Source organism: Dromiciops gliroides, chromosome 1, assembly GCF_019393635.1.
Source record: "Dromiciops gliroides isolate mDroGli1 chromosome 1, mDroGli1.pri, whole genome shotgun sequence".
Classification (NCBI taxonomy): Eukaryota; Metazoa; Chordata; class Mammalia; order Microbiotheria; family Microbiotheriidae; genus Dromiciops; species Dromiciops gliroides.
Window position 1 is genome coordinate 755,325,863 of NC_057861.1, and position 25,239 is coordinate 755,351,101.

Here is a 25,239-nt window from a genome sequence, read left to right on the forward strand (position 1 = left end):
TTCCTCATAAGGATTTATTTTACCAGTGATTCCAAATTAGGGTCACTGGACCAGCAGTCCTATGGAAAAGACCATTCCAGGCGGTTCTCAACTGCATGTGAAGATTAGAAAGTTGATTCTTTCACTATTTACAAAAAAATTTACCTTCCCAAAGAAGTTAAATCAAGATTGTTTAATCTTGTTTAATTGTTTAATGCTGGAACCTAGCCTAAAACAAGGATGGTGTTATGTTAGCTGAGCTTCCTAAGGATGATTCTATGGTAGCTCAGTACAGTGAAGAATGAGTGACCTGAAGTCAGAAAGACCTGGATTCCAATTCTACCTCAGATACTTACTGGTGGTGAAATTTCCATCCAGCGACTGACTTCCTCTTTGGTCCCATTGCATTAGAATGACGTCTTGGCTGCTCATATTCTGGGCTCTTCCAAATTGCCATTCCCAATTCCCCTGCCACCCCTGCAGCGATCCTTACCAGCCCTTAGTTCTATTCCATGTGATAGCTACAATACTGGCACAACTTCAGGCTTCTCTGACAGGTAGATTCCTTTTCTTCCTACATTAAATGTCCTCAGCTTTCTATTTTATTCTCTCTCCCCTCTTAGTGCTTCTCACTGTTGTCACTGGGTCTGAGTGAAACACCCCCCCCCCACCACTACCATTTTTATTTCTAATCTGCAAATCTGCCTCCAAACATCTCCATTTTACACCCAATAATAAGGCTTTAGACTCTAGACTAAGGGGGCCTGTAGAGTTATTGTCCTCTCCTTGTGTCCTTGTGTTATGAAGAGAAGGCAGAGAAGGCCCTCATCACATTGGGTTCCCCTTCCCTCCACCATGAATTTCTGGGAGAATGTGGACAACAGTCCCACAGGTATGGATGTGCTATATCACTTATGGAAGACCCATGTGGTTGAGATCACACACAGGTGGAGTGGAGTATTGCCCACATTGAGTGTGAATTGAGATTATGATCTATTTATCACCTGCCAGCATTAGGTAGTGGAAGGACCATTGTACTGGTGGCTCATAAACATTGGTTCTAGACCTGACTCTGTAGTCTGTCACTATTTATCTGTTGACCTGGACCAAACCACTTATCCTTCTCTTTGGCTTAATTTCCTCAGCTATTAAACTATTCAAAAGTAGAATGAACTGCCTCTGGAGGTAATGGGTTTCCCTTCACTGGAAGTACTGGATCAAAGATGGTCAGTCAAGTAATAAACATTTATTAAGTGCCTACTATGTGCCAGATACTATGCTTAGCCTGGCTGACCACATGTTTGGTATATTATAGGGAGAGTCTACATTCTAGGGATTGGACTGAGGTTCCTTCTAACTCTTGGAGTCAAGGATTCTGGGATTATCTCTACATTTCAATCTCAAATGTCTCTTCAAGCTTTAGAATTTGACAATGACTATTTGATTATCTAGCAGAGAGTAGAACCCCAAGGGAGTTGACAACAACATAATTAAATTAGATTCAACATCTTGTCTCTGATGAGCTCATCTCATCAATTCTTTGATGGCATCCTTCATGGCAGACATGGAGAAGCAGACAGGGCACTAGGACTTTGACCCAGTGGGTTTGAATCCACCTCAGATGTGTAGTAGCTGTGAGACCTTGAACAAGATTTCTATCTTCTCTTATCCCTAGTTTTTCCATCTGTAAAATGAAGGGGTCAGTTGCTACAGCCTTCAAGGATCTTGCCAGTTTGGGATCAATGCTCTTCTGTCCTTCCCAATTCCTCATCTGGAATGTGTTTCAGCCAGCTCATGTCTACAGGCATCTCTGAGCCATTGACCTCCGGGTCATAATCATCCTCTATTCTTCCAGGCCCATTCTGTGCACTGACTTCAGTGACAGAACTCATTATTACTGAAATAAAGACACCAAATGGCAAAGGTTCCCACCCAGACAACAACCACAGGACCTTTTCTTTCCTTCTCGGCTCAGCTCAAACAAGCTCTGTCCTGTAGCTTTTCTGGGCCTCCCATCCACGAAGGCCTTTCCTCCATCCTCCTAATAATGATCTGGTAGGGATTCTGTATTTCTCTTGAATACACTCGGGATCGCATGGTTACTGTGTCACGTCTGACTCTTTGTGATCCCATTTGGAGTTTTCTTGGCAAAAATACTGGAGTGATTTGACATTTCCTTCTCTGCCTCATTTTTACAGAAGAGGAAACTAAGGCAAACAGAGAGGTAAATGACTTGCCTGGGTCACATGACTAGTCAGTATTGGAGGTCCAATCTCCTCATCTTGAAGAATAAGGACACTGAAGCCCAGAATGGTTAAGTGGCATGCCCAGGTTCATCCATAGTGTCATATAATTAGAGCTGAAGAGTATCCCCAAAAACCTTTGAGTCTAACTTCTTCATGTGACAGATAGGGAAACTGAAGCCCAGAGAGGTTAAGTAAAGGGCAGTCAGGCGACCATGAAGAGAGCACCGGGCTCCAGCCACATCGGGAACACCTGAGGTCAAACCCACTCTCAGACACTTATTTGCTTTGTGACCCTGGGCAAGTCATTTACCCCTATTTGTCTCCATTTTTCATCTGCAAAAATGGGATAATAATAGCACTTAACTTCCCAGAGTTGTTGTGAAGATCACATGAGAGGATCATTGTGAAGCACCCAATACAGTGTCTGGCCTTGAGCGTCTAACACAGGGTAGGAAGTCAGCCCTTTCTGCCTCCACGTCTAGCAAGAACATCAAGAACAGTGTGAGGTAATTCCCATTAAATGGTTAGCTTCTTAAGGCAAAGATGGATTCATTTCTGTCTGTATCTGCATCCCGCTGTGCCTAGCACAATGCCTGGCACATAGTCACAGTTTAATAAATGCCTGATAACTGATTGATTGATTGATTGATAGCCATAATTATTATCCCCGATGCCTATTACATTGCCTGGTGCAGAGGACAATTAATTAGTATTTTTGATTACTTGCTTGATTTATAAAATCCATTACAACAATAATAATAATTGCTAGTATTTGTAAATGCCTTATTACAAAGTGCTGTACATATATTATCCCATTTGATCCTTACAACAACCCTGTAGGTAGGTAGGTACTATCATTATGGATGAGGAATCTGAGATTGAGAGAAATTCAGTGACTTGCCCAGGGTCAATAACTAGCAAGTGTCTGATCCGGAATTTGAACTCAAGGCTTCCTGATTCTGCCCCTGTATCCGATCATCAGCTGGTGTAAGGGAGAGGTGAATGTGGTCACCCTTCCTCCCCAAACCTTGCTGCTGGTTCCCGCTGCAGATGTTCCCCGGCCATTTGAAGTGAGAGACATGGTGAGGAAGCCACCGGAACAGCTGGCCCATGTCTATTTTAAGACGTATGGAAAAGGTTAAGTGCATCATGGGTATAAACGAACTAGCCACCTCCCCTCTGCCCTTGAGGCTTTCTGCAGACCCTGCTGTGCTCCCCGACACCAAGAAACGAGCAGTGTCCTGTGAGGGATGACTGCATAAGCATCCTCATTTAAAAACAAATAATGCAACGATTCCAGGGGCCTGGACAGAAAGTCGGTAGCAAAAAGAGCAGCCCCTATATCCATACTCTATAAAACACACATAGCTCATGAGGGGAATGATGTCCTATTGATCATGAACAATTATCCTGGGGACCTGAGATCTGGGCTCCTTCCACCCTTTAGTATGAAGACTGCTATGGAAAGGCTGAGATGTTGAGCATCAACATAAGAATATACTTATTTCAATGAATTATATGGCTCTGATATGGCATTGAAGCTAAGCTTGCAATCACATAATATCAAAATATTGCTTTTTAAAAATATATTTTCATGGATAACCAGATCACACTGCTCAGAATCTTAAGGTTTGGTTCCTTTCCACATGGTCCAAAGTGCATCAAGGGCAACATAACCATTTGGACATTTGACATGTCTAGAGGCTCCAAGGCCTTAAGGAAACATTAAATAATCAGATCATAGCTGGCATTTCCACACTGTACCCAGTGCAGTGGAATGCCAGTTCCTTGAAGTCCCCAACTATTGTTATTTATCTTGCTTCCTTTGTAATGAACCCCAGCAGGCAGCATGGTTCCTGGTACATAGAGATGGGAACGGGACCTGTGATTTCATTTATATTGGGAACTCCTAGGTGAGAAATCTCCCTCTACCAATGCAGGCCAGTGCCTGCTCTACAACCTACAGCCTTAAAGTAATGCCTTTCAGATAATAGGGGTTAGGTAAATGCTTAATAACAGTGGATTGGATTTTTGCATTCTGGCTTTAAAGTCTGCAATATGCTATACATATATTATTTCATTTGAGTCCCACAAGAACCCTTTGAAGCTGATATGATGGGTTTTATCATCCCCTTTTACAGATGAGGAACCAAGTCTTGGAAAGATTAAGTTACTCTAATACAGTGCAACTTTCTTGAGGTTGGGGGCCATTTTATTTTTTCTTTTGAATCCCTAATGCCTAAGATAGCATAAAGGAGGTGATTGATAAGTACTTGTGGAATTGAATTGAACTGAACTGATATTGCCTATGGCCAATGAGTTAATAAATGTCAGAAGTAGGATTTGAACCCTGTTCTTCCTGACCCCAAATCCAACATCCTACCACACGGCCTCTCCCATGGCCCCAACAGTTATCTCCGAGTGTCTATGAAACAAGAGGTGAAAGACAAGGAAAAAACCATTGTGAGCTCCTTGCTGACTCAAGAGCATCACCAGGATGCATGACCCTGACCGGGAAAGATTCACCCGAGGCATTTTCAACAAAGCCCACATCTCTCTCATCTTTTTTCCTGAAATTCCAATCAGAGATTCCCCAAGAATAAGCAGAGAGAATTGCAGGCTTGGGGCTGTAGCTGCTACACTGGAACCCCAAGATCTTAAATATCCAGATGTTAATGAAGTGTGTGTGTGTGTGTGTGTGTGTGTGTGTGTGTGTGTGTGAGAAAGAGAGAGAGAGAGAGAGAGAGAGAGACATGGGGAGAGACACCAATAACAAAGACAAGGGTGGGGGAGGGATATTGTATATATGGTTTTAAAAAAGATATGGCAAATAATTCATTAAAAATTCTCAGCCCCAAAGCTAGTCTCTTTCGGATATTGTCAGTCGCTTCCTGCGGGAGAATTCCCACAATATTTTGATGTGCTGAGAGAAATAAGACCCCCAATGTCAGCAACAGGAGGGTTATTGTGGATGCGAACAAAAGTAAAAAATGAGCTGTAATAAGAAGGCTGGGGACACAAAGGAGGGAGAGTGTCCCCTCTTGGGGTTCTCCCCTCTGGAGCCTCACCTTGAGGGCCAGCCATTTTTCCTCCTTGAATGAGTTCCTGACTCCCAGCAAAGGGGAACAAAGAGAATTCTGAGAAGGTAATGTCTCGGCCAATTCTTCCTAATTCCCTCCTACCTGAAATGTGCTCCGATTGTGCCTCTGGTAGCTCAATCGGGAGAGTTCCCTCTCCCGTGCAATCAGGAGTTTTTTAGTTTAGCTGTTGTTTCCTTGTAGTCTTCCCTTAAAGCAAGCAGGAGAGCACAAAAAAGGCCTCTGCAGAGAAATGAGAGTAAGATCCCACTCTGGACTGTTCTTTTGCCAAGAGCTGCAAGCAGCTTAGGGCTAGATAGTCTAGTTTACTTAAATTGGGTAGTAGAAGTAGCCGTTGTCATTTGCATAGACTTGACATGGCTTGGTGCCATGTTGGCACTGGACTTGGAATCGGAAATACCCAAGTTCAAACCCAGCCTCTGATTTTCATGAGCTGTGGGACCCCAGGAAAGTAGCATAACTTCTCAGCCTTCATTTCCTCATCCAGGCTTAATGACCTCTAAGGACCCTTCTCCAGATTGCTCCTAATAACAACCCTGTGAAATAGATGCCATTATTACTCCCATTGTACGGATGATGAAACCAAGACTCAGCGAGGTCATGTGTCATGTTCGGAGTCACACAGCTGATAACTGTTTTAAGCAGGATTTGAACTCATATCTTCCTGACTCTAAGTACAGTATTCTCTTCATTATGCCATGCTGCATGGGCTAGTTTGGGTCAATGGGGGGAGAATTTTTAAAAAACCTAAACCCTGCTCTGAGGCAATATTTTTCTAGAAGATTCTGGAAGAGATTTCTGTGACATGCTTCAAGTAGGGTCATAGCTGTGTATGTCTCCTATCTCCTGGGAAATACACGTTCCTTGAAGACAGCCCCTCTTCTTTGGTTGTCCATTCCCTGGCCCATGAGACGAAGCTGGGGAGTAGTGGATAAAAGGAGATCAGACCCAGAGACAGGAAGACCCTCAGACACAGACTAGCAAGTCACTTCTCTTTGATGGGCAAGTCACTTCTCTTTGATGTTCTTTGTAGGCATCTTCTATGTACCAGTTTGTATTCATGTCATCTCCTCTATTAAAATGTAAGCTCATTGAGGGCAGGCACTTTCATCGCTGGCTAGTCACAATGCCTGAAACAGAGTAAGCACTTCCTATGTGGCTGTTAAAATTGGTCGCCTGATTTGTGGATGTCTTAGTGTGCCCAGGCAATTTCCTAAGTCTTTAAGTCACAGGAAGGCTGCCAACCTGAAGTGGCCAAGGAAGGCTCTGGGCCAGCGGCTCCTTTAACGAATGACATCATGGGGTAAAGAAGAACAAATCAAAGCCCCAAAGTCAGGATCCAGAACTGGAGGGGAACTTGGGGGTCTTCTAGTCTAACTTCCTCTTTTTTGTAAATGGGAAAACTGAGGCTGAAAAACATTAAAGTGTCTTGCCCAAAGTCACACAGTGAGTAAGGAGCAGAGCTGGGATTTGACCTGGCGTCTTCTGACCCAAAATGCACACTACCTGAACCATAGGAGGCAGAATTAATAAAGTCCTAGAGGATTGAATTGTTAAACTATTGTTCATATACAAGTCTCTCCTTTCTTATCCTATGAATTCCTGGCCAATGGGGATCGTGGCCTTCCCCTTTGGTCTCCACCCGGCACCACTCTGGCCACCTTATCCAGAGTTGGCTATTCAATAACCGCTTCAATCACTTTGAAGAAATTAGTTTTATGGATCAGAATTGAAAAAACTCGTTTCCAGCCTATATATGATCCATAGGTTTCAGAACTGGGACTTGGGATATGTGAGACACAAAAGCAAGTGGACATCAAATAGAAGCAACAATCAACATTAATATTAGTGCTTTAAGGTTTTAAACCATAAAACAAGCCTAAAATGTAGGCATTATGGATTTTATTTTATCCATTTTACAAAAGAGGAATAAGATTCATCAAGGTTAAGTGACTTACCCAGAGTCACACAGCCAATATAGCAACAAGATTGGAACCCAGATCTACTGAGTAGGTCTGCCACTCTCAGAGTCCTGATGTGCACATCAGAATTCTAAGACCTCATCCTATAAAAATAGCATAGGGAGGGGGAGGTCCTAGAGGCTCACCTTTTAGAAACATGCAGACAAAGAAAGATGGTTTCCAAGTTGGCCTGTTTGAATCAACACCATGTCATGTAGGGGAACCTTAATTGGGCCATCCTGAGCTTGCTGGGCACATTGCTATTGAAATATCTGAAGGCATCAACCTGGCAGGGACATCCAGAATGTCTGGTCCCTCCTAGAAAGTTAATGTGCTCATTACCTGCATTTGTCATGCCTCGGATCTCGGCTGTCCAAATCCGAACAGACTCACCCGTCAGGCCCGAGCCTTGAGAGTCAGGCTGCTCACAGGACATGACTGGGCACAATCCAAAGTGACATGACCTGGGGGGTAACAGCAAGCACACATCTTACTTACCACGGATTATGATATAACCATGGCACCAGCCACAGGAGAGGCAAGCTTTGGAAACATTTAGGGAACCGCATCCCCAAGCAGGCACCAGGAATTGTCACCTTCAGATTAACTCATCTCCACAGTCTGTAAGAAATCCCCGTTGCTCTGAGTCCCCATTCAAGTGAATAGAGCAGCACTGCTCATTTCTCCCTTTCATGGGACCAGCTCTCCACACTGATGGGGATATGGAGCCCATAAAAGCCATTTCCAGTAGCATTTGCTCTATTAGAGAGGAAAGGCAGACAGTGAAAGGAGATTGGAACAGGGAAAGGAAATGGCATTCTGTACTGGTAAGAGAGGAGCAAAAAAAAAAAGAGAGAGAGAGGAGCAGAGAAAAATATGAACAAAACCTCCCCGACCTGGAATAACACAGACAGTCCTTGAGAGCTGCCCCAAGTTCCTTTCCCCAGCCCAAAGGACAGCCCCCTACTTCCCTGTCTTATTGGCAATTTCAATGGGCATTAGCTTTTCAAATTTCACTTAATCCCTCCTTTGATATCTAAAGTATCACCCATAGTAGCCACTTAAAGGTTGCCCCTCCATCTGTAAAGCTGGGCCCAAGCAGGATGACCTACATGCAAGGAGTTATTAGATCCAACACATTTGGATCCATCTCAAGAAGACAGAAGAATGTTCTGTTTTTTACTGCAGTAATGGTCCAGGCTGTTGGAGCATGCTTGTGGTCATTTCGGTTCCCTTTGTTGCCCTGAAATTGTGTGTCCTCATTAATGGGAATCCACACCTGTCTCCCTCCATTAGCGTTTAGGATGGTGGGACCTAGCCATTGAAAGAATGAAATCCTCAACCCAAAATTAAGAATGAAATAAACTTTTTAGCAATCTAACAACAACTGAATACATAAATGCAGCTTTCCTTGATGATTCAGAAGGCACTTTGGGAATTCAGCATCGCTACCAGGACCATTAGTTTCCACGGTGTCAGTAAAGTGTAGGATGGAAAGGCTGACAGCGAGCCATCTGATGGAATATCAGAGAACAGAGTCTCCATATTAGGGATCTGGGAAGGAGATTCCCCAAGATCTTCTTAGCCTTTTACCCAGACTGACAGATGTCTATCTCTCCTCCACCCTTCTTCCATCACCACCATGTCCAGAGGACATTTGGGATGATGTGGCCAAAACTGACCCAGGGCCGACCCCAATTTGACCAGAGCCAGATTTCACAACGAAGACTTGTTTTTGTTTTCTTTGTTTACCTAATGTTGGAGGAATAGAAAGGCAAAAAATGTGTTTAGTGATGGACTTGAATTCCATTGTTTATGCAAACAATATCTTTCATCAATTCAGTTACTGCAATAATTAGCCTTGTGGGATTTGTTTGGGGCAAGGCCTAACATCAGTGAGGCCTATGTGTCACCTAAACCAAACATTCTTATGAACCAAGAGATTTGGTGGAACTTTCCAAGAACTGATATCCCATTTTCTGTTCTGTGATAAAACCCAGGGAAAAAAATTTGAAGAGATAAACTTTAAAATGTCTCTGTGAAAAAAAGGGGAAATGACACGTTTTTAAAAGAAGAGCTTCAAGGAATAGAGCAGAATTCAGGGTGGCTTTTAAGGCTTTCTGTTCCCAGTTGTCTTCTAAGTAGAATCCCTTTAAAATAGAGGAATTGGCACCAATGTGGGAATCTGGGATGGAAAATACATTATTATACATAACAATTGTTGTACTTGAGAGAAACTATCTGGAAAAAAATAACACCCTAGAATAAATACAAATGAAATTCATGTATCAAAACCAGGACTGTGAAAATGGTTTAAATGTTTCTTGAATTTATATCTAGTCATTAACCTAAATGCAGATTTTTGTTCAAGCTATACTTCTGCCTCATGGTCAGGAGGCCCGAAAACTCGTGGCGTGGAAAATTGGCAGAATAAAGTGGATTGAATTGGCCTCCATGGAAAAATAGATTTTGGCAGCTGCAGCCTCCTCCTTTCTTGTGCCCCTCTCTTGGCCCATTCCCCTCTCCACACATATGCCCAGCCTCTTTTGGCACTGCCCCTCCTGGCTCTTGTGGCTCCAAAGCAAAAAGGACAAGAAGGACAAAGAGGGCAAAGCCCCAGACAGATCACAGTGGGTATCTTCTCCTTCAGCCCCTCTTGGCTCTGAGTGAAGAGAGGCCACCAAGGCCTTCCTAACGCTCGCAGCCAAATGGGAACAGCCCGTCCCTATCCTCACCCAAACATGCTCAAGTTGAATTCTCATACCCCTGATGCCTATTCCCCCAAACCTTTCCCCAATGCATGCAATGGAGAATGAGATGTCAGTTCTCAAGAGGGGGCCCCGGAAAGCCCCAGGGGTTTAATAGGAATTCCCATCCCCTGCTGAGCTCCATTTTCTCTCCTCCTTCCAAAGCTCGAGAGGGAAGCCACGGAGGCTGCTATGCCTGGACAGGCAGCCCGCCACAACCATGGGGAAGCAGTGACAACTTGGAAACCAATCAATAATCGTTCATTAAGCACTTACTGTGTGCCAAGCACTATGGGAAGTTCCAAGGATAGATACAAAGAAATGCAAAAATAGGCACCACTTTCTTGGAGCCGATATGTTAATGAAGCAGACAAAATCTATGAATCAGAACATATAAGATGCGTGCAGTTTACCTGGCATTTATACAGTGCTTTGGGTTTTGCTAAACAATGTCCACACTCTCTCATTTGATCCTTAAAACACCCTGAGAGGTAGGCGCTATTATGATTCCCATTTTACAGATGTGGAAACTGAGGCTGAGAGATGTTAAGTGACTTTCCCACAGTCACTCTGTCTGAGACAGAATTTGAACTCAGGACTTCCTGACTCCTGCTAGTGCAGCATTCTATCCATTGCACTACCTGTGGAAGATTTCAGAGGGAAAGAATCAGGAAAGGCTTCCTGGTGCAAGTGGCCCTTCCGTTGAGTCCTCTAGTAAGTCAGAGATTTGAAGAGTTAGAATTTGGAAGGGAGAGCATCCCAGGTATGGGGACCAACCTCGCAAAGGCATGGAGTTGGGAAATGAAGTATCAAAGAGCATGAAATAGGTCAGTCTGGCTGCATCAGAGAGTGGGTTGAAGGTAGTAGAAGGCAAGATGTGAGAGGTAGGGAAAGGTTAGATTGTGAATATCCTTAAAAATCCAAACAGAGGACTTTATATTTGGTCCTGGAGGTAATGGGGAAGCACTGTATTTCACTGAGTAAGGAAGTGACCTGGTCAGAGCTAGGCTTTAGGAAGGTCACTTCAGCAGCTGGGTGGAGAATGTGCAGACCATCCATACAATTCCTACCAATTTTAAGAATCCACTCAACTGATTTAATAAGTAGGCTTCTCACTAGAGTGATTCTCAGATGCCCAGTTTGAAAGCCAGCTCCGAGGGCTCCTTCTAGGAATCTCATCTTCACAGTCTCCTTTAGAAGCAAATCCTCAGCCCCTTGCTGGTTCAGGCAGCTTTCTTCACACCTTGGAATGTCTCCACAAGCCCTTCTTGCCCAACCTCACACACACACACACACACCTCTCCTAGTTAGTGGCATGAACCTAACAGCAGTCCTCGATAGACTTTCCAAGAATGGGACATGCAGTGTTTGCAGAGGTTTTCTTCCTGTGGGAGCAGTCACATTCCCTCACCAGGTGAGCAGTGTGACCCCAAACACCAGAGCTATAACATGCAATTTTCATGCCCGGGGCAACACTTCCTGGGGAAAACAGCACCAGGACAGGTAAATCTAGTGAAATTCACCCTTGAATCAACTAAGTTATTCATAATTTTAAAAGAATTAAGGAAAGAATTAAAATAAATGCAGTTAAGGAAAAATAATCTAAAAAAATAAAACAAAATAAAAAAGGAAAGAGAATCTCTTACCTGAGTGACTGAAGGGAGAGAAGTTCAAAGCTAGAAGGGATCTCAGAGGGCAAATAGTCCAACCCACAGCATTTGGGGCCCCATATCCTTTGCAAATCACCAGCTTGAACAAGACTCCCTGGTACACCAATAGCGTGGAGTGGGGATGGAGCATCAGAATAACTATTGTCTGTCTGGTGGGAATTGTCAGTGCTCATGAAGGGAGTTCAGAAGAGAGACTGGTCCCCTGAAAATAAGAAAGGGAAGTGGAAGTCCTGGAATGGTGACAGAGCAGCCAAGTCTTGGGGATTTCTTCCTAGACTGAAGGAAAAAAAAGGAGGGCACAAGGGAGCCTTCCCCCTTGTAGTCCCCTGTCCCAATCACCTCGAGACCTCAGACCTTCTCTTTCCCACTCACCATTAAACATGTGATCTCATGCTCTCCTAATCTTCCTTTTCTCTGCTAAAAGACAACACACTTTAAATTTTGTGCCTTCTAAATCCTCACCCTGGGACAAAGTTCCAATGGCCCTGGGCTAGTAGCCCCTCAGCCAGATGAGGAACCTTCAGATGGGTGTTTTACTCTCCACAAGAAGCCAGCCGGCTTGTTTTGCAGAAAGGTGCTACCACAGAGTGAGCGTGGGGGCTATCTCCTTAAGTGTTGTGTCCGTGTTCTCTTCCTGTAACCCTCAGTGGTTTTCACTGTAATCTTTTCTCTCTTTTCAGCTGGTTAATAACCCACTAGCAAGTCAGGCAGCAGCAGCAGCTGCGGCAGCAGCCACCATGAGCTCCCTAGCGAGCTCGCAGGCTTTTGGCAATGCACTCTCCAGCCTTCAGGGGGTCACAGGCCAACTAGTTACTAATGCCCAAGGACAGGTGAGTGGGAGTTGGGAGAGGACTTTCTCATGGCAGATGGATCTGGGAAAGGAAATGTTTGCTTTGGGTTTTGGATTTGCATGATGATGATATGTGACCGCACATTTTGGAGGCACATGAGCACTGTTTGCTAGCCATGCCAAGGATGAAAACAGGGTTGAAAAGTCATTTCTTTTTTAGAACCCAGAGTTCTCTGGCCCAGAGGTCAAAGGTGACTCTTCTACTATCTACACAATCCCTAAGAAAAGTAACACGATGCAGTGCAGAGAGGGGCCCATAGGGTCAGGAAGACCTGTACCCAAGCTCTGCCTCTGGCACATGTTAGCTGGGTGACTGTGGGCCATGTACTTCTCCTCCCAGTGCTCCCAAGGAAATTTCTACAACTCTAAGTCACAAAGGAGTTGTTGGTCTGCAACAATGGAAGGCTGCTCACATCAGGAGATCCCCCACTGATGAAACCACTGGTTCGGAACAAAATCAACCAACCAAAGACTCCTGAGTCTATGATTGAAGAAGTAATATTTTAGTACACAAAGACACTGTGATTTTGTTGACTTTGGGAACTCCTGGATTTGAAAAGCCTTCTATTTAATATAGAACACAGCACATCAGGGACTGATGCTAGGTAGCCAATTGCTGGAGGCACAAAAGAAATTAAATTATATGCGAATGGGGGCGGCTAGGTGGCGCAGTGGATGAAGCACCGGCCCTGGATTCAGGAGGACCTGAGTTCAAATCCGGCCTCAGATACTTGACACTTACTAGCTGTGTGACCCTGGGCAAGTCACTTAACCCCCATTGCCCCGCAAAAAAAAAAAAATTGTTAAAAAAAAATTATATGCGAGAGTCCTAGACTCGAGGGACACAGGATCACAGATTTAGAAGTGGTCTCTGAGGCCTCCTAAGCCAAGCATTCATTTTACAGATGAAGAAACCAAGACCTAGGAAAGTTAAGTGAGTTGCCCAAAATGACAGAGGAAAAAGCACCAGAAGTAAGATTTAAGCCCAATTCTCAATCAATCAATACTTATTAAGCATCTCTTATGTGCCAGGCATTGTGCTAAGTACTGGGGATACAAAAAAAGCAAAAGACAGTCCCTGCCCTAACAGTGCTTACAATCCACTGGGGGACTGACTGCAAGTCCCCCACTCTGTCCACCACACCTCTTTCTCACAGAAACACATCTTTTAATCCATAGATTTTAGTATAAATATATATGCATGTTATAGATGTAATCTTAAGAAACAACAAAGGGAAAGGATAAGTGAGAACCAAGCCATCTGCCCATTGGCTCTGCCCCATCTGCTTCTCTCATGTCACTTCTGCTGCTCCTGTTGCTCTTTCATCATCATCACTACCAGCCCATCCATGGGGGCCACTGATCGTTTGTCATCAAGTTAACAGTGCTGTCCATTTCACAGCAATAGAAGCTCACAGACCATGATAACAAATGCATTAACGAGGCTTCCCAATCATGGAGTTTATCATCCTGATAAACCAACTCGAGGCTATATTCAGGCAGCTATCAGACATTTCCCCTGGGATGAGATGGCCAAATTCAGTTGGAGACATCCTTGATGAGACCACTGCAGTTCTCTTCTCTTCATGCTGAGAGATGATAAGTCCAAAGGGTAAAGCCCCTTCTTTACTGAAATATTTCCTGATGGAGACTTTTGCTCACCTTAAAGCTTACTTGGTGCATTCTGGGGCAAAGGGGATCCTGCTGCCTCCAACTTTGTTTTGATTATACATGAGGAGTAAACAAAGATGCATTCGTAGCGAAAATGTCCGCATAGAAGGCCCAAGGAAAAAATGCTGACCTTGTTCTATTTCCTGGGTGGGTGCAGAATTGTTCTATCAGTACCCAGAGGGTTGAACGATGGAGCTTGTCAAAGAGAGCCCTTATCTAATGAATCATCTTATCGCAGGGGCGCACCACACATATTAAAGGGGGATTGTATGAACAGTGTGCCCTCTACAATAACCTCTCAATGTCTACTTTAACCCTTGTTTCAATCCCTTTTCATCAAGGGATCATTTGATGCAGCCAGCTTTAAATGGTGCCTCTCAAAAGCCTATTAAGATTTCTGGAGGGATGGGGGATTGGGATGGAAGAAAAGTTGGTTATAATGGTCATAAGTCATAGTCAGATCAGTTCCATCTCAAAAGCTGGTTTCTTGCTATCTGTGCCCCAGAAATAGACCAACCCCGCCTCTTCTCTTCTCCTGGGATGCGCTGGACTCTTTTTAAGATGCAAATTGGAAGAGAAATGCTCTTCTCTCATCCGTTTACCCATCTGGTTTTTCTGTTCAAATGTTCACGTAGAAAGCACTTCCATCCCTCACTATTCAGGCATTTTCAATGATTCTATGCTTGAAAAAATACATAAGGAGCCAGCTGGGCTTTACTTTGCTGGTGGGAAAAAAATACCCAGGAATGCCACAGGTTGTACAAGCAGCAGGAGGAAAGATCCTTTTCCTGCTCAAGGGCTAATGTTGGCCTCATTTGTTGTTTGCACAGATCTCCTCTGCTCCCTGTCTGGAGAAGAACTCCTCTGGTCTGTTAACTTTTCAAGTGAGTGCTGTCCACTGGCACTGAAGGTAGTTTTGAGTAAAAGCTGACTTTAAGTCAGTTCAGAATGACTGAGCAGGGGGTGGCTAGGTGGTGCAATGGATAAAGCACCGGCCCTGGATTCAGGAGGACCTGAGTTCAAATCCGGCCTCAGACACTTGACACTAGCTGTGTGACCCTGGGCATCACTTTAACCCTCCTTGCCCCGCAAAAAAAAAAAATCTATTTATCTTCTGCATCTAAGGACCTTACTCTCAGAAGAGGTCCCTAAGATTCTCCAGACTGCCAAAGGAGTCCAGGACAAAAAAAAAGGAGGACCCACGTTCTAGTCCAGCCCCTCATTTTACAATGAGGGAGCCAAGGTCCAACAAAGTTGAGAGGCCTGTGAAAGGCCACACCAGGAAGGTGAAAGAACCTTCCATTCGAATTCCCTTGGCATAGGCCTTGGCACCATTCCTGGCACATGGGAAGAACTTAATCAGTGCTGATGTAATGGGTGATTGGAGCCCACATCTGCCCTTTGGCTCACAGTACTTGGTTCTGCTTTCTGTGGGCAAGCAGAAAATAATCCAATGCTCTGATTGCAAAGCCAGCATTCTTTCAACTCTCTTGGCCACCTAGTAGTTGTGTGAACATGAGGACTTCACAGAACCCCTCTAGGCCCTGGACATCTCTTGAGGACTATTAATTATCAACGGGCCATTGATTGGCATTAGTGGGAAGAGTTTGATCCTCAGGAGATCCCCCCAAGAATGGCCTTCGTGCATGCAGCAGTGGGGCTGATCAACATTCCTAGGAACAAAAGAATAAAGCTTTCAAAACCCAGGTTAAATGCTTCTCTTGCCCTGGAAGGCCCTATTATGGTATCAGCTTATGTCTAAGCTGCAGCTATATGTGCTCATGGTGCTAAGAGAGCCAATAACTTCACAAACCTCTGAGCTCACGCTTCAGAGAAGGGAGAGTCATCCTTCCTTTTGTTTGTTTTTTCTGGTGCCTTTTGTTCAATGCTAAGAAACAGGGATTCTGGAAGCAGAAAGGGCATATCTGGGCTCAAAAGGGGTTCTTGGCTCATATACCATAGTTAGAGAGCCAACTACTTATGGGAAACCAGGAGAGGTTTCCATTCCTTAGAGAATTCCCATAAAGCTTTAGTGCATCTATCAAAGCCAATTCAAAAGAACGTGCACAAAAGAGATAAGCAAGAGTGGGCAGCTAGGTGGCGCAGTGAATAAAGCACCAGCCCTGAATTCAGGAGGACCTGGGTTCAAATCCAGCCTCAGACACTTGACACTTACTAGCTGTGTGACCCTGGGCAAGTCACTTAACCCTCATTGCCCTGCAAAAAAAAACAAGAGTGAGCATCTCAGGTAGCATAGCTAAAAACAAATGGGGGACACTGGGAACATTGAAGTAAAGCTTGTTTACTGAGCTTAGGAGATTTTGTACACACCCTTTGAAAGAGTATGTTTCAAAGGATTCTTTCTTCCATCCAGGTGGACTCTACATCCGGCGGATCACAACCTATCCATACTTTCTCACCCACAGAAAGGGAGGAAAGGGATCCAGGGGAGGGAGAGAGGACAATTATTTATTAAGTGCCTACCATGTGCCAGGCACAGTGCTAAGCACTTTAGAAATATGATCTCCTTTGATACACACGACAACCCTGGGATGCAGGTGCTATTATTATTCTCATTTTGCAGTTGAGGAAACTGAGGGGAGCAGAAGTTAAATGACTTGCCCAGGGTCATACAGTGAGTAAATATCTAAGGCTAGATTTGAACTTCTGTCTTCCTAACTCCAGGCTTAGTTCTCTACCCGTGCTGCTATTTACCTGCATCCTCTTGGAGGTCTTTGTGAATTCTCATACCACCCTCCAGTTGTCACCTCTTTTTCCCCCTTGCTGAGCTATCTGCCTGGAATGAAAATCGATTCTACTTAGGTGGCAGTTTGGAAGGCTTGCTTGCCATGACCAGTCCTTACCATAAGGTTTCCAACTCCAGAGTCCATTAGTGTAATACACATGGTCAGCTGGACAAGGGCTGCAAAGTTTCATAGAACCATAAATCAAGACCTGGAAGAGATCTCAGGTCATCTAGTGCAGCCCTCTCATTTTACACAGGAGGAAACTGAGGCCCAGGGAGATGAAGCCCCACATCACATACACAGTCCCAGCCAGTATCAATGAGTCATTAAAAGATAGATAATGGCAATAAACCCTGGCATCTTAATTAAATAAAGCTACTAGCGCCCTCCCTCCTCAAATTAGCTGTATGCTGTGTGTTCATACTTATATTGTACATGTGGTTTTTCATTTGAATCACATTCAATTTTTTGTTTCTTTGGTGTCCTGAAGGAAATTAGTCCCTTATTTTCATTTCCAGAAGGTTAAAAAAATAAAGGAACCCATGTTAATTTCCATTAACTTAAAAGTGACGGAGCATACCTCTAGGAGATCATCATTATAGATAGTTCCCAATTACGATTTTTTTCTCCCTTGAATCTAAAGGTGAGGTTGGATTTCTACAGGTGCTCTGAGCTCCTACAGTGACATATTCTCCTGGGTTTATGTGTGTTAATACAGGGCTCTCCAAAGAGCCCCCGGGTACTTCTAATACAAAACCCCTCCACCTGAGGACAAATGCAAGTCTTGCTCACTAGTCATTCATTCAGTCGTGCCCATCTTTGGAGCTTTTTAATCGATAATTAGCTGTCAGACCCAAATAAGGAGAGCATCCTTGTTGATTCTCCCCTCCCCCACCCCATCTCAGATAATAGCAGGGCCTACTTTGGTCCTCATTATCCTGATGAGCTACCGTTTGCCTTCTGAGCTGCTTGACGTTAAATGGTGCTAATGACGCCTGATGGCTGGGCTGCTCCTAACAAGGCTCTCGGCAGGAGCAGCAATGAGAGTGATTACAATGGAGATAGATTGGCTGGGATGGTTTGCTTTGTAGTGTCTCAGCTGCTGACACTCAGCGACATAATCAGGTCACAGAGCTGGTCAGAGCCATCAGCAAGAGCCCTCACTAGAACCCTCATTATAAGAATGCATTATGCAGCCCCGGACCTTCCCCACACTACCAAGGGCCCTTCCCCCACCCCCTTTCCCTTTTCCATTCTCTCACTGTCTCTTTATGAAGAGAAAGGAGCTGAATCCCCTTTTCAGAAATTCAAGGGTTAATCAAATCAAGTCCATTAAGTGAAAGAAAGAGCCTTCTTAAATGAATGAAAACAGCCCCTGAATTATTTTCCACCCTTCACCCCCAACTCTAATTCTCATTCTCTCTCTCTCTCTCTCTCTCTCTCTCTCTCTCTCTCTCTCTCTCTCTCTCTCTCTCTCTCTCACACACACACACACACACACACACACACACCAGTGTACAATGAGATCTATTTTTTTTTCTTGGACACTGGCCTACAAACCACCAGGCAATGCAGCTGCCTCTCTGTTTCTTTATCCAGTCCCTTGTCCAGATGGATTTTCTTTACCTAACCATAGGATGGGGATGAAGGGGGAGGGAGAAGCCTCTAAGGTTTTACCTACAGGAATTCTAGACACCTCCCTTCCTGTTTAGGAGAAAAGAGACTAACTAAGGAGATAATTAATAAATATACCTAAGCAGGTACAGTAAGAGTTCTTAATTGCTCTGCTCCAGCCCCAAGCCAGAGCTTTGTCACTTACTCCCGCTTTGCTGATCAATTAATCAGCAGTCATTTACTATATGTCCACTCTGTGCTAGGGACACTGCTCTCTGCTGGGGCTTGAAAGGCAAAAATGAAGCAGGCAATTGGGTGATGTGGTAAACAGTGTCGGACTTGGAGTCAGGAAGACCTGAGTGTGAACCTTGCCTTACGCATTACTAGCTGTATAGCCCTTAGACAAGTTGTTTAACCTTCCTAAGCCTCAGTTTCCTGATAAATAAAATGGGGATAAAAATAGTACCTACCTCATAGGGATGTTTTGAGGGTCAAATGAGGTGTGTAAAGCATTTGGCAAACCTTAAAGCACTCTACAAATACTAGCTGTTACTCTAAGATTGTCCCTGCTCTCAAGAAGCTTGTAATCAGGGGCAGCTAGGTGGTGCTGCAGTGGATAGAGCACCGGCCCTGGAGTCAGGAGGACCTGAGTTCAAATCCGGCCTCAGACATTTAACACTTACTAGCTGTGTGACCCTGGGCAAGTCACTTAACCCCCATTGCCTCACTAAAAAAAAAAAGAAGCTTGTAATCTATTAGAGGAAGACAATGTGCTCAGACAAGTAAATATGGGATTGTGATTGGGAAGGAGCCAAAACTATAACTATGCATCGCAAGTCTGTGTTCTTGCAGTAACGTGTACAGTTAAGAAATGAGGCTCAAACGAGATTATGTATACAAACATATCATTATATCAGTGTCAGGCTTGGCGTGGGGTTTGCTGCAGACCTGTAGTCATTGTGGAGAACTGCCTTCCAATGATGCAGATAGCAGCTTTTCTGTAACTTACTTTTATTTATTTGTTTGTGGGGCAATGAGGGTTAAGTGACTTACCCAGGGTCACATAGCTAGTAAGGGTCAAGCGTCTGAGGCTGGATTTGAACTCAGATCCTCCTGAATCCAGGGCCGGTGCTCTATCCACTGCACCACCTAGCTGCCCCTCTGTAACTTACTCTTCTGCTTTCTTTTTTTGTTTGTTAGGTAATTGGGGTTAAGTGACTTGCCCAGGGTCACACAGCTAGTAAGTGTTAAGTGTCTGAGGCTGGATTTGAACTCATGTCCTCCTGACCAGGGCCAGTGCTCTATCCACTGTGCTACCTAGCCGCACCTGTAACTTACTCTTAAAGCATTGCCTGGGCCACTGAATGAAGGGTCCATTGACTTGGCCCAGGCCCTACAAGCAGCATGTCAGAGACAAGACTTGAACTCAGCTCTCCTTGACTCTAAGCCTGGTCCCTCAGAGATGCCACACTGGCAGTTATTTTTATCAGCCTTGGAGGTATTCAGGGGGTGCCTTCACTTGGAGAAAGTATTTGTAGCATTCACCTTTCCTAGAATTCGGTCCTCTCAGCAGGGGTCTCTTCTGCCAAGAGCATTGGGATCACAAGACCTAGGAATAACGCCTGCCTTTTCCGCTTAATCTCTGTGTGACTGTGGGCAAATCACTCTCCCTCTTTGAGTTTCCGTATCCTCACCAGCGAAACAGGACTGCCTTCCCAAAATCCCAGAGCTAAAGCCAGGCTCAAAGGAGGCAATATTTGTGGAAATGGCATTGTGTTCAAATATGAGCTAGCTGACAGTCCAGAGAAAAAAACATTCTAAAATCAGATGGCCTTCCCTAGCTTCCTACTTCCCTCTGCCACAGATGTAGCCTACACGTGTCCATGGCTGAGCTGGGAGGCAAATCTGAACACATTGGGACTGTGGACTTTTAATTGCTGTTGTTCAGTCATGTCTGACTCCTCATGACCCCATGGATGCCAATATTGTCCATGGGATTTTCTTGGCAATGATGTTAGAGTGGTTTGCCATTTGCTTCTCCAGTAGATTAAGGCAAACAGAAGTTAAGTGACTTGCCCAGGGTCACACAGCTAGTAAGTATCTAAGGCTGACTTTGAATTCAGGTCTTTCTGGCTGTGCTCTATCCACCGAGCCACCTGGATGAAATGCTTTCAAGGCAAAATTACAACCACTCTGTAACATATCTTCTGGAATAATAGATTTTGAGCTGGAAGGGACCTTTGAGGAAACTGAGTCCAACCTCTCCATTTTATAGATGAGGACACTGAGCTTCAGGAAGGTTGTTATCCTTTTTACTAGGTAAGAAGCCTTTCTGTGCCTCCTTTCTTGCCTAGCCTTGTTGTTGTTGTTTGTTCTGGAAGAGGACCGTGGCATCAGGAGGTAATGTCATGACTTGCCGTGAATTGGATTTAAGTGAGAGAGGGCTGTGCAAAGTCACTGGCCTCACTTTCTCCTCCAGAACCATCTGGATCCAGTGTCAGGACCACTGGAGATAGCCCTGGAAGTTTAAGGAAGTTGAGGTTAAGTGACTTGCCCAGGGTCACACAGCTAGTAGTATCTGAAGTGAGATTTGAACTCAGGTCCTTCCAACTTCAGGGCCAGTGCTCTATCCACTGAGCCACCTATCTGGCCCTATACCTAGGCTTAATCACTGGCTGTGTGGCTATGGGCAAGTCACCAAAACTCTCAGTCTCCAAGCAACTCTTTGGGGGGGGGGGACAGGGCAATGAGGGTTGACTTGCCTAGGGTCACACAGCTAGTAGGTGTCAAGTGTCTGAGACCAGATTTGAACTCAGGTCCTCCTGAATCCAGGGTCAGTGCTTTATCCACTCCAAGCAACTCTTAAAATGAAGTTCTAGACCAATTCAGAGTCCCCACACCAGAAGTCTTCGACAACATTGAAATCACAGGTCCATCCCCAAATGATAATAATAATAGCTGATACTTACAGAACACTTTAAGCTTTGCAAAACATTTTACACAGATTATCTCACATAAGTATCATTTGCAATAGGAAAGTTGAGAAATTTAATTAAAAATCTTTTTTCTACTCATTTGTAGCCTGAGTGAAACCAAGCAAAATAATACTGAAAATGTATCCCTCCTGCAGCCCAGACCTAGATCTTCAATGCAAGAAATCCCAAGTCCTCAGCTAAATTTAAACAACCATGTTCTCTGCTAACTCTTCTTCTCTCCTGATGCACACACCTTTTTTAGAAAAGTTAAGAAGCAATTTTTTAATCTTGGAAAAGAGTCAAATGTGGATTAAGTTAAATGTTCAAGTGACTAAATAGCCCCTCAGTTCTCCAGGCTCTCTCAGCCACACCGGCTTACCCATCTCTTTCATGCAAGAAATGACTGATTTCATCTGACCCTAAAGTAGAAATTTATCCCCAGTGAGGCTGCCCTTTTAAAAAATGCTCTTAAGGTAAAAAATGCCAAAGATTGTGCTTTTTTGGGTGGTAAGAGGATGCTAAATCTCTATGTCCAAACTAGAGAGTTCAGAAAGCATTGTTTTAGTATCTTTCTGTTTGTTAGTATCACGGCCCCAGAATGCACTTGGACTCTCCCCCAATAGATCATCCCTCAATATCCCACCAGATGAACATCAAAGGAGGGAAAGTGTCATATGAAAGCAAAAGGAGCAGGTGAACTGGAAGACTGCATCCCACTTTCTTAACTATGATCTTTCAAAAATTAAAAAACCTATATGATGGTCATGGATAAGAGGGCAGATTGCTCCTCTAGGGAAAATAGTGGTGTGCAGTTTTATGGGGAAAAATCATCAGCATAATTCTAATGAGTTACGGTCTTTGTTGTGAGAAATGAGAAATCCTGTGGTCTCACCCTAAAGAACATTAAAAAAAGTAGTCCTGGCAGGAAATTGAAAAAGTAATATATGGTAGAGGGAGTGGAGCAACTTTTCTCCTGATGGAGTAGCCTGATAAATAGTGTTTGCGAGTATCAAAGTACATTTAATTTTGCCAAGACAAAGGCCATCCTCTTCAGAAAATGCATTCTGATCATCTTGGACTTGGGAAACTGATGGCAATAAACAGGTGATTTGTTCGTTCTGTCCTCTCCCCTTCCCTACTGTCTGGCTTGAGTTTGTTGTTAGGTTGGAGGAGAAGGAGGTTGCGAGCTTTTTAATTATTTTTTTTGCTTTTGCCCTCATTTGAATTTGGATTTAAGGCTTGAATGCTCACTGGCTGTAAAGCTTTCTTGGAGAGCTGCTGTCCATTTTCATGACAAAGTCGCCATCAGTATTAAGACTTTGGAGACTTGAAGGACTCTGCTGCTTGGTTTCGCTTTCTCTTGGGGAGGATTATGAAATGCACAATTCATAAGGGGTCCAGAGGCTTCATTGAGACAAGCCCCCTAAAGCTTCGGGGGATGATGGCAGTGTTGTGCCGAAGGTGCTCTCCCAAGCAATAAATAACTTTAATCTGATTTACTCCCTTAATCTGGCATCAACAGGCAGCTGCAGACATACTCCCCAAATTCTGGGTATTTTTAGCTGGCTTAAAACGGAAAGCCTCAGACCGAGCCAAGTGAAGGCTTACAAAGTTTCAGGAGTCTTTCTGTAAAGATGATGGCTTCACTCCAGTTGGGGCTCTTCTAAAGGGTAAAAAACCAATGTGAGTGTTAGCCATTTCACAGTGTTGGCAGCCATGAACATGTAAAAAGTGTTCATAGTCCATTTCAGAGTCAAAAGAAACAGGGAACAAAGCAGTGAAGGTGGGGCAGGGGCCTGTGAGGTGAAGAATTACTCCTACTCTGTTCACTTATTCTATATATTCAAATTTGAGTTTGTTTCCTAGTACCCAGACACATCTTCCTGTTTCAAAAGATAATGGAAAAACACTCAAAAAACCACCTTGACCAGAGAGAATGCTAATTAGAATGATAGATAGAAATTACTTTATAATTTATACTTTATATTTATACTTTATAATTATCAAATAAGATAAAATACTTTGAAATCTTAAAATCTATGTTATCATTGGGGGAAAACTGAAGAGTAATATATTTTATCTAATTCCAACTCCAACTCGGACTCTAAAACTGGCTTCTTTACCTGCGCTTCACACTCCAGTCCATCTTCCCTAAAGCTGTCCCAATAATTTTCCTTTTTCTATTCTTTAATTGTTGGGGAATGGCTCTTCCTCAATTCAATTAAGTCAGAGCCATAACTATGGTGAGGCTACTCTAAGTACAGTCCTTCGGCAGCAGATAAAAAGAACTTAGTACCTACTTAGTAAGGCAAATGAGTCAAAATGGGAAGCCCTGCGACCCTATTCCACTACCTCCCAGGCCTCTTTTTCCTCATTTGTAAAATGAAAGGATTGTAGGAGAAAGCTTATGAGATCCCTTCCAGCTTTATAGCTGTGAATCTATGAGTCTTAATTCCAACAAAGGAATTCAAGGGGAGGTAATAATAATAACAACAATAACAGCAATAATCAAAATAGCATTTATAATCACTCTAAGGCTTGCAAAGTACTTTATAAATGTTACCTCATTCAGTCTTCATACCAATCCTGAGATACCTATTATTACCCCCGTTTTACAGATGAAGAAACTAAGAAAAACAGAGATGAAGTGACTTGTCCAGGGTCCCACAAGTGTCTGAGGCAGGATTTGAACTCAGGTCTTCCCAACTCCAGACCAGGCCACCTAGCTATGTATGTATCTATGTACGTATCTTGCATAGCATTTAGGGTAATAATTCACTGACCATTTTTTCTTATGGGTCTGTCTCTTATTTGCACTGTTTAGAATAGGTATTTTTAAGGACTAAAGACTCATGAGTTTTAAATGTAACATAGGCTACATCTTAAATGCATAATTTAAATGCAATAGAGACTATAGCTTTGTCTTTTGTTAGAGAATTGCTGCCCATTTTTCCCAAGTGCCCCACCTGCACAAAGCAGTGAATATAACTGAACAGTTTTTACAGTGTCCTAGTAATTTTTTCCTTGTTTTTATCTCATTTGCTGCCATCTTGTTTCTCTGAGGCTTTCTGCTTCCTTGTGGGTTAATTTCACCTGTGAGGAGGAGATTGATTGGGTGCCTTAATTTGGGTGCTCCAGAGTTCAGGTTCTCCAGTGTTACCAACATCCCCTAGAAGCTCTTGAGTGTTGAGTGTTCATGGGTGCAATATTCTGTTGGTGACTGCAAGTCACAAAATTCCACAGTGTCCACAGAACTAAAGCCACAGGTCACCCAAAGAGCCCTAAAGAGGTGTATGAGGGAAAGGGGAACAGTCTGAAGATATTGCTAATGAACCAGCATAAACTATACTATCAGAGAAAAGGGGGCAGGTGGACCATGTACCAAGTGGGGAATGACCAGTGTTCAGCCCACATTCATAGCAAATCAAAAGCACCAGAAGTGAATCCCCTGTGCAAGATTTAGGAGAGGAGAGTGTATGTTGGGGGGGGGAATGAACTGTACTGAATATTAGGCATACAATTAGGTAAGACAGCACACTACCTGCCTACAAAGAGGTTACAACCTAATTGGGGGAGTGGGAAGGAAGAGGAGCATCAGATTTGTGTAAAGTATGATCAGGACCAAGGAGAGATCCAAAAAACTATTGCTGTAAGGAATTTGAAGGCAAGAACTTTCCGGTG

General features: G+C 43.8%; 1 protein-coding gene across 2 annotated transcripts in view; it reads left to right on the plus strand.

The window, feature by feature from the left end:
- POU6F2 (POU class 6 homeobox 2) overlaps positions 1–25,239 on the plus strand; it is a 494,621-nt gene that overhangs the window by 421,214 nt on the left and 48,168 nt on the right. The window contains exon 6 of one of the 2 annotated variants that reach the window (XM_043978842.1): positions 12,382–12,531. The exons of the other annotated variant lie outside the window; for it this stretch is intronic. Within the exon in view, the coding sequence (XP_043834777.1) occupies positions 12,382–12,531 (150 nt within the window). The remainder of the gene's footprint in view (positions 1–12,381; positions 12,532–25,239) is intronic. 2 annotated transcript variants of the gene reach the window in all.